This window comes from Zonotrichia albicollis, chromosome 7, assembly GCF_047830755.1.
Source record: "Zonotrichia albicollis isolate bZonAlb1 chromosome 7, bZonAlb1.hap1, whole genome shotgun sequence".
Classification (NCBI taxonomy): Eukaryota; Metazoa; Chordata; class Aves; order Passeriformes; family Passerellidae; genus Zonotrichia; species Zonotrichia albicollis.
In genome coordinates this window covers 50,549,747-50,559,845 of record NC_133825.1, presented here as the reverse complement: position 1 = coordinate 50,559,845, position 10,099 = coordinate 50,549,747, and the positions used below count along the sequence as shown (strand labels likewise).

Here is a 10,099-nt window from a genome sequence, read left to right as displayed (position 1 = left end):
TGGCACATTTACTGACCTGCTGAGGACTAGCATCTTGAGAACGGCTCGTAAAGCTGCGTCACCCTCCTCTCATCAGGGCTCCCGTACCAGCTCCTCAGTGGCTTTTACTCGGTTTGTATTGTGTTTTGATTAACACCAGAACTGCATCCTATCGTAGAGGTTTTAATGTGAAAAATACCCTTGTTGCTTGGCGGGGTCAAAGGTATCTCAATAAGAAATGTAACAATTTGGTAATTTCCCTGTAATCACCAAATTAAAGGGGCAGACACAGCCATGTTCACCATGATTAGTTTTATTGCTTGAGAACCAGAGTACTCATTTCTAAAGGCCTTCAGAGTTATGAGTTGAGTTCGCTTAAATAGAATTACTGTGTGGTTATAATGCAACATGGCACAGTAACAATACAGAGCTGCAGACACCCTTTGGGCAACAATACTTGCTATAAACTGGGCTGTACTGTTGAGAAAACTCTGCAAGCGGACATCAAATCATTTCCAATGGTAGTGATTTATACCAAAATCAAGCATCAATCTAATGCCATCGCGCAGTCCATGAACTCTGTAGTGTTCTAAATTAAATCAATAAAACATACATTTGTGTTTCATCAACAGACTCCCTAATCACCTTTTAATGTTGTATTTAGTGGTGGGAGGAAAATGTCTGTAACAAGACTATATTGTAGGCTGCACTGAGCTACTAACCAGGAAAATTTACAGTTGGGTTGATGGTTGTGTTTTTGTTTTTTTTTTTCTTTAATACTGTATAAATACAGTCTATGTCCAATAGAGTTGCTACTTGAAGCAGACTATTATTTTCTTCTCCCGTGTTGTTATTGTTTCAATATAGAATATGGCACCATAAAACAGTAACAAAAGACGGACAAAAACAGTTTACAAAATTCTGGAAAGTTACACCCAAACCTAGCTAAGAACTTCACATTCAATCCTTAATATTACATAGAAAGAAGAGATTATAGGAGTAACAAAGTGAAACTGCTAATATATGTGCTATATAGTATGCTATATATCTGTATCAAGGATGGCACTGCTATATATTATTTATTATATAAATGTTGGTTGTTGATGTACACTTAACTAAACCTGCTAAGACTCCAATACTTACTGCTGATATGGCACTCTCAAGCATTCATATTGGAAAGTATATTTAGCATAAGTTTTGGTCAGGTTTATAAATTATTTATATATCTGTGTATATATACACATACATACATATATATACACACACATATATATGTATGTATAGAAAGCAGCTGCTGTGTGATTCAAAAACCATGTAACATGGCAGTATAGTAAATAAAATGAGAAAAAAAATTAAAAAATGAAAACCAAAATACTAAAACTAAAACACAAACCATAAGCCTTGGTCAAAAAAGAAAATACCATTTAAAACCATCAATATCTCTATCTATACAATCCAATGTACAAAATCCCAAAGTGGTAAAGATATATAATGGGTATGATACCTTTAAAACTTTATAATATGCTGAAATAGCTTTTCCACATTGACAAACACTTATTAAAAGTTGAAAGTTGTGAAATCTAGAATACATAACATCTCTGCTGTCTATTTAGAGTTTTGGCAACAGAACTGTGACATATATATAAAAAATAATTCCACATTTCTACTTGATGTCACATGAACATACAAGACAGTGAGGTATGTGAGGCGTCTCTTGAACAGAGTCCAGATGCTGAAGCATAGTGTACGATCAGCAGTCTAAAAATGTGGCACTCAGGACTGGATTTATCAATACAGCTGTTAGGATTACAGATTTCAGTGTGCTGCCTTCCCTCCTGGCTACAGTGTGGTTTCACGGAAAATCTTCTCACTTCGTAGGCATCTTTTTCCTGTTGCAGAATTGGCATTTTTTTAAAAAGAAAGATAAACACAGGGGAAATGATGTAGAAAATGTAATAGAAACGTAAAGAAAAAAGATGATATTTACCACCACATCACTGCACGACACAACACTTGTGCACATTTGCAATAGGTTTACCTGCCCCAGCAGCTATTCGAAAGGACAGGAACACAGGCTGCAGCAAGTTAGGGAAAAATAGAAGTTACATGTTTGAAACATACGTGTTTTGATTTTCTTTTTCTTTACAGTCAGTAGTAAATACAACAAAAAATTCTCTATGACTGGAAACAAAATATTGCAACAAGTTTTTGAATTAATCTAATTACAAAATGCATAAGGGAACAACATAATCTCCTCACAGATTTCTGCTCCCACTGAAACCTAAAGGAAAAATTTCCAGAGATTTCTGTGGGAAGAGGTTCAGGTCCCACACACAACTCCCTTTTGTAACAGTGCTGCACCACTTTAGTGATGAAGGAAACAAAAACTGCTGTTTCTGAACTGGCTGACCCAGACCTTTTTGTTTACTGGATAAATTAGTAAGTTGCTCTGTTTTAAAACCTTGGACGATTCTGGACCAAATGCCTTAAGTGCATTTTTCCTTAGAAAACAATTCTCTGTCTCACAAGAACTCTGACCATGGAATTAAATAGGGGTATACATTTGTGAGCTCAGATTTGCAAGTACACATGCATCCACACATACAATTACCCACTATCCCTCTGAATTATCATTCAAGAGCCTCAGTGCTGGTTTTAGATAGGCTTTCAGAGGTTACGTCCTACTCCTCAATTGGCTTTTTTCAAAGAAAGCAAATACTCTGTTTTATTGCATTTCAAACTTAGGTTTCCATCTGGTATCTTCAGCAAAGAAGACCACAGAATTCAGGTATTTTACTAATTTAAACAACTGGTATTTATTTATTTATTTATTTATTTGTAATTCTTTATCCTTTTTCTGTATACTTTTTATCACTTGTTGTTTGAATATGGAACTGCCAATATATTCTTTTACTATTAAGCACCTGTGCATCAACCTGGTTGAAGCTATGCTTTGAAAGCACAGTTGATAACCCAATTAAATCACTTGTGTGCTGCTAGAAGAGCTTTAAGTGTTCACAGGGCTGCTCCTCTTGGCTTGCATGGTATCCTGCTTTCATTCTAGCACCCATCCTGTTCTTTGATTTCATACAAGCAGCCATTCTGATAGACAGACTGACTGACAGACAGACTGACTGCAGCTGAATTCAACTTTGAAACATTTCCAAGGTATTACTTAAAGACAGGGCAGAGACACAGCTGACTTACAATTAGTAGAACCTAGTGCATGCATTCTCATTCCTAATGAAAAAAATAGAAGATAAAAGACTAAAATGTTTAATGTAATTACCTTGTGATCCCCCATGCAGACATTTGGCCCAATGTGGTCATATATTACTATCTTCTCATCATTTTCTGACTAGTTAAAAAAAAAACAAAACAACAGAAAACAACAAAACACTAGTCAGTCCAAGAATTCTCCAGATTACACACACAGAGAAAAGAACATTGGAAATATTGTGCAAATAAGTGAAACTGATTTCTGAATGAGGTGATATTAACACCTATCTTGGCTTGGCTTCTCCAGAGAAAGAATGTGTGGAATGAACTTTTATGCCCAGTACTGCTGCAGTAATTTGTGCCTTTTGCCTGCATAAAACCCCCCTGAGATCTCTATGCCTCCTCCCTGGTGATGGGACCCAGGGAAATATTCACGGCTAACGCTGCACTAAGTGAAATGAGTGACTCGTTGTAGTTGCATTCCAGGCTTCTGCTGCAAAATGCAGCAAGCACATTTGGCCAGTCCTTTTTTAAGAACAACACAATTTTTATTGAATTAGGTGAGACAAATGTTCTTTGAATTAAATGCAATCCATGTTGCCTTATAACAGCATTTGATTTCATCATATAGGGGATTTTAAATGTTCAGAGAGATGAATGATTATTTTCAGGTTATGAGCATAATCTTTAACCATTTCTCTGAGATAAATTTCTTCATCTGAAAAAAAGCATTCAGGGATTTTAAGAAAAGCAGCAAATGACGGATGACATTCCTCTGGTCTCCATTATGAATTGCTTTCATTTTGTTCCATGTTGAACTTTACCCTTATACACTGACTTCTTTAGCATTTTTATCTTAATGAATAATAAAATGTACTCATCTTTCTGCTGTTTGCAATAAACGTGATTTGGAGGAGCTATTTTGATTCTTTAGCACAGTACTTCAGGAATAAATACAAATACATTGCCATACAAAATGATTTCCTATTGTGCTAAACAATTTCTATAAGCTAATTAAATCTGTAATCTGCACACTCTCCAGTCTCTAATGCAATCGTAGATGTGCTTTAAACTAGTTGGCGATACTAATTTATTTTGTAGGAAACAGCCAAGACTTTCTCATCTGTAATCAGTCAAGTTTGACTGGGCAATAACTTTATATAAACAGTAGCATTTAGGACTATAAAGTTAAAACTGAATTATCTTTAATGCAGTAAGGAAGCTTAAGGTCAGATTTACTTTACAGCACGGTTGTCTGCCAAAAATATAAAAACATAACCTTCTGCATTGTATGCATGAGCACTTTCCAATATTTCAAGATCATAATGCCACCAGCATCGGAAGTGGGGATACATTCATCAAAAGCGACTTGATAATTTACAAAGGCAGCATAAAATTGTGGATTTTCAACTGCATAATCTTTAGACAGATAAACAAATTACAGCAGTGCACAAGCAGAAACAATATACACTTGGCTGAGCATTCATTACTTCATGCGATCAGGCATCAGCGCAGCTCCCGAGCAGTGGGCAACCTTTGGTGGTTTAGGGCTCAGGAAGCATAAAATAACATGATGGTGAGGTAACCGACCATGGCATGATAGATGATGTTGCATGAAAGCTGTTTACAGCCCCATGTCAGTACAATCTGTAATGCCTACTGTGTAGCTGAACACACTGTACAGCGGCAATTTGTGCACCCTATCCTTTCTTTACCTAGGATTTAAATGCAGATTAGCTACAATTTTTGTTTAAAATAAAATACAGAATTGCCTAGGCAGAAAAATAAACTCTTTAATTGCTTATAAGAAAAAGTAATACAGCAAAATAATTAGCCAAATAAGAATATTCAGTAGATAGTCATGATTGAAAAAATTCTTTAAAAGTTCATATACATTTTTATTTTCAGGATTTGTTACAGTGTAATCAGTTAATTAAAATCTGCTTTTACTTTCTACAGAGTTCCTTTTAAAGCTTTAAGGTATAGGTCTCTGCAGTGGAGTAAATTCTCAGTCAAGGCCAACACTGCTTCTGGCGTAGAACCACAGAAACGTGTGGTTTTGCCCTTTCCTCGATCAGTTTGGCATTATTTTCTAGTGGCTGTTTTCACTAGGTTCTATGGGCCAGGATGCTGGTTTGGCTTTGGGCTGGATAAGCAAACTCCTCTGTTGGTCACAGAGTCACAGAGCCCAGCCCAGCCTGGCCTCAGCAGCACCCGTCACTTTGCATACGAGCTGTGGAGATGCCCCAAACTGCCCGACCACACCCTGCAAATGCTCCAGAGACAGAGCGTGTGCGCTTTCAAAGGTGAGCTTTGCAGGATCCAACCGATGCGGTTTCTGTTACACGGAGACTGGAAACTGATACTGACCTCACGGCTACAAACTTCTTCAGCACTGTAACTTTGTTTTCCCTTGTTGAATTTTCTCCCATTATATCCAAGTTATAGCCCTCTAGATAATCACAAAGAATTCCTTTCCCTCTGTACTGTTTACACTCTTCAAGCTTTTGTGTACACATTTATCTCCTTATTCATAGCTTTAAAAAAAAATCCTCCCTCATTGGCCACTCTTTTAATGGCTTTAATCCTTTGTTCTTTAGGAATTTCATGGTCGCCAAGCACTATCGGTAACATTTTGGGTAAAGTCTCACTTTTTCACATGACATTTTTCTGTACGAAAATAAATAACACTGATTTTGACATTACTATTTGACTATAAAGACTGTATTGCCCTTAGGCTTCACATTTTTTTACTGAATATTGCAGTACATGCATTGCCTAAAATTTTGGGTGAAATTTCATGATGTCACACAGACACTTTTTACACATTAAAACATGCGAGGAAGTGCATTGACTTGAAATTTGAGCAGCTGTGGAAAACACGTTCCCAGCCTTTCAGTGAGTTATATACTGCAAAGCAAACAGTCCAATCACGAGATAAATAACCCTGATGAGAAAGAAAAAGAAGGTTATAAACTTCAGGAGAGCAAGTTTCAAGGGTGTAATTAATTTAAACTGGAAAAAAAGAAGCTAAGAAGCTACAGAACATTGATTTACTTAGAAGATTATTTTCTGTAATTCACTCCCACTAAACTGCATTAATTATATAGGAGCACACAGACAGACACATGACTTTTGGCAATTTTAGGTTCAGTAAGTCTGTTAGAGTCATACAGTCTGGTCAGCCAAGACAACCTCACTGCAGCACATCCACTTATGCAGCCAGCTGGCCAGCTCAGGACAGAGAGAAGTGGGAGAGATCTCCTACCATGTCCCCATTTCCTGATCTGGTCCTGGCCCTCTGGAGCAGCTGGCAACCAGCGTCAGCAGGATGGGGGTCTAGGTGCCAGGGGCACACACACAGGGACAGAGGCAGGGGAAACTGGCACAGGTAACCAGCTGAGCCAGTCCAGGGCTCCCAAGAAAGGAAGGAGGGCAGAGCGGAACGAGAAGGAGAGAGCAAACGACAGGAAAGAAAACTGCAAGGCTCCTGAACCATATTTAGATCATTTAACCTTGGACAGAACATCACCAACTAACCCTAACCCTATCTACAAACACTAAATCCCAAGAGGAATTGTATGTTCTAAAAACATTGCACAAGCTTATCTCTAAAGCCTCAACAGAATGTCTAAATTTAGGCACCTAGTTGGTGTACCACAGTTTGGAGCCTACCTGCTGGAGACCATCCTCACTGAGGGGACAGCCTGAATAGATTTGGCCTACGTAGCATTTGTCAAGTTCTTGGGAGCACCTTAGGAAATCTACCACTCTGGTAAGTCAGCTGCCTGTGTCTGTTGCTGTGCAGGCTTTTCTCTCAATTGTGTGACTCCTTGTACCTGCTCCTGTTTGCATCCCTGCTGAATCCTTGGTAGGGGCAATGTTGCTGCTTACATCACTGTAGGGTGGACTGGGCTGGGGGACTGGCGGAGACTTTTCATAGGGTTTTTATAGGGCCTTTTTTATTTTCTGTTACTCTCTTTAAAGCAAGCAGTCAGTCTCCCAGGGCTGTGCATCCTTGCACAGAAGAGGCACAGGACAGAAAGTCAGTCATCATTGGCAGCTCAGATACCAAAAGAAGTGCTTGTGAAAGCTCATCTTTTAGTCACTGTCAGCAGGTTTATGGGGACAAATCCCCCTTTTTGGGGGCAAATCACTGGAGGCAGACCCCTCCATTTACTACCACGGTGTGCTGCCTCCAGTTTGGCAAACTCAAGGGCAGAGTCTTCCAGCCATACCTGCCTTTGGTGCAGATAATGCAGTGTGGAGGCATCAGGGGGCTGCAGGTCTGTACTTACCTTCAGAATGAGCTCCTTGGCCGAGTGGGACATCAGGATTCTGTCGCACCAGGCTGGACATCTCGTGTTCATGTACTGCCTTCCCTGGCTAGAGTCCTCGCTGTAGGGATAACTGCAAACAAACCCCATCCACAGCCATCAGTGACTCTTGGCAAAGCAGTCTGAAACCTCTGGCTCAAAGGGCCATATTACTTACAAAATGTCATTGTTAAAAAGCAGCTCTTCCAGACACTTTTTTTTTTCTCCTCCCTCTTTCCTTTTCATGTGCTCTTTTTCTACATCTCTTCTCAGATTTACAACTCTACTGCATGTTTAAGAAGTTAAGACATACACAGTTTAAAAACTCTCACCTTCTACCTTGTGCTTTTGTGAGAGTGTTTAAAGACAGCAAACTGTTTATCTGTGTGAAGTACAAAAAATCAGTTCAACAACAACTTGAAATTAGACAAGAGACTACAGAAAATGTACGTGAAGTTGAAAAATGAAACCTAGGGGAAAAAAGTTCATCTTATGTGATTTCTTCACAGGATTCTCTCAAGGGGAGTTATAATAATTTAACAGAAATAATTATATATATATAATAAATATATATAATTATCCATTAATAATTTAACAGAAAACAGAGTTCAGAGTGCTGGGACCACTGCAGCAGTACACAAACCTCTCCTGTATGGATTCTTTAAGGGTGACAGAAAGGAAGACAGGACAAGATAGCAGGGTTTGCAGGAGATTTCTTCTGAACCAAGGAATCAGGAATGTGGTTTAAAGAAAGTGATGCTGACTACATAAGATCCCATACCTATGAAACTGTGTTAAGGAAAAGCATATTATTTTGTAAAAACATCTCGAATAGAAGCAGATTAAATGGTAGTTACACTCTGGGGCCATCATAAAAATGCTATGACATCACCAGTGGATCCTAACTTAGCTTTAAAGGGCAACAGAAAGTATTTATTTTAATCTACAGAACATAACTAAAGGTAACACACCAGCGTGAGCCCATGGGCTGCCATCATCTGAAGCACCTGAAGGGCAACCTCTGGCTCAACCTCAATAAGCTGAGGCCAGAATTTTTCATGTCTCATCCAAATCTTCTCATCAGTTTACTAAGACAGAACTTTGCATTTGATGATGGCTCACCACACTGTAAGGCCCACTGTTTTCTTAGACCATTTCCAAAATGGCATGTGGGAGTAGCTAAGAAGGGGTTTTGGAGAAATGCAGAGGGTTTGTGACAGGCTCAACTTCTTGAATACTGGGCCTGAATTAACTGAAGTCTGCCCTTGATAAAACTCTTAAAACCCCAAACATCTACATATGTATGTGTGAGAGTACTTGAAATGACATTTGCATTTTATTCTGCTGCTCACTGAATTTATAAAGGAAATACTGAGGTTTTTCAGTGTCTTAAAATAAAATTTCTAGTACTGTAAAAAAAAGGTTTGCATGCTTGAAGAGAAACTTATTTACCACCCTGTTTGGTGTGATACTCAAACAGAGACATACAGCTCTCTACCAAATGGGTTTACAAGCTACACTGCCATTAAAAAGATTAGCCATGGCAAACATCCAAGAAAAGCGTACTGAATGTATTGGAACAAACCAGTGATCTCAGTACGTTTTCCACCTCATCAAACCTAACAAGACTCATTTTCAAAACATATTATGAGAATTCAATTTGCTGCTTCACTGACATACAGAAGTACAGCTTATTTCTGAGTGTCTGTGAAATATTTTGATGATGTAATACTATATTGGTAGTAGAAGCTCTTTGTCTGCAACTTAAGGGTTGACTTTTTCTCGTAACCTCTTACTTTACTGATTCCAGAACCCCACATAACTGAAGCTACTTTTTATGACATAAAGGTATAAGAATCAATCACATTTCATATAATCCTTCCTTTTACAGCATTAACTGTATGGCTTTTGAAATATGATGTCCCATACCTGGAATGATCTGTTACTGCTATGTGTTAAAGCATTAAATCCTAGAGCCTATATTCTATTAAATGGTATTTATCAATTTGCTTTATGTATCTTAATGTTTTCACAGGGTGAAAACTTCTGCCAATTTTTCAAGGTCCTTAGCACTGATCATGCAGTCAAAAAGTTACTGTGGTTTGCAAGTATCTTTGACAAATCAGATTTCTAATGGCTGGGACAGAGATGAAAATAAATGCTGCAAAATTGTCCAGACAAAATGGCCTGTAGGTAATAGTTTAATATAATAAAGACAGGCACACTCTTATTTTTAAAAGAAAGAATCCTTCAAAGGAAGCAAGAAGCATGGAATGTTGTGTCTCACTGCACTCCAATGAATAAAGCTCCCTCCCTGCATCCACTCTGCCCTGTGGAAGTCCTAATCTCAGTGAAATACTGACACTAACATAATAAAATATCCTAAGATGCCCCCAAAACTGGGAGAACTATTAGCACTTCTTCATGCTCTAGAGGGGTCACAAACACTTTGGAATAAGCAAAATTGTTTTGTAGATAGGCTCAAATAGTGGCTATAGCTAAATATGACTCAAAATTCCCATGAGGGATCCTTTTTTTTGGCGACTTCTGGGGTTGTAGGGCTATTTTAGTTTATTATATGCCAT

General features: G+C 38.3%; 1 protein-coding gene across 3 annotated transcripts in view; it reads right to left on the bottom strand.

The window, feature by feature from the left end:
* Nucleotides 1-704: 704 nt before the first annotated feature.
* INPP5A (inositol polyphosphate-5-phosphatase A) overlaps nt 705-10,099 on the bottom strand; it is a 177,561-nt gene continuing 168,166 nt past the window's right edge. The window contains exons 13-16 of one of the 3 annotated variants that reach the window (XM_074545469.1): nt 7,497-7,608; nt 3,269-3,337; nt 1,967-2,054; nt 1,708-1,868 (exon numbers count right to left, since the gene is read on the bottom strand). In XM_074545469.1, the coding sequence (XP_074401570.1) occupies nt 1,974-2,054; nt 3,269-3,337; nt 7,497-7,608 (262 nt within the window). In that variant the 3' untranslated portion in view covers nt 1,708-1,868; nt 1,967-1,973. Of the gene's footprint in view, nt 1,869-1,966; nt 2,055-3,268; nt 3,338-7,496; nt 7,609-10,099 lie in introns of all 3 variants that reach the window. The other 2 variants (XM_074545468.1, XM_074545467.1) reach the window with 2 other exon arrangements.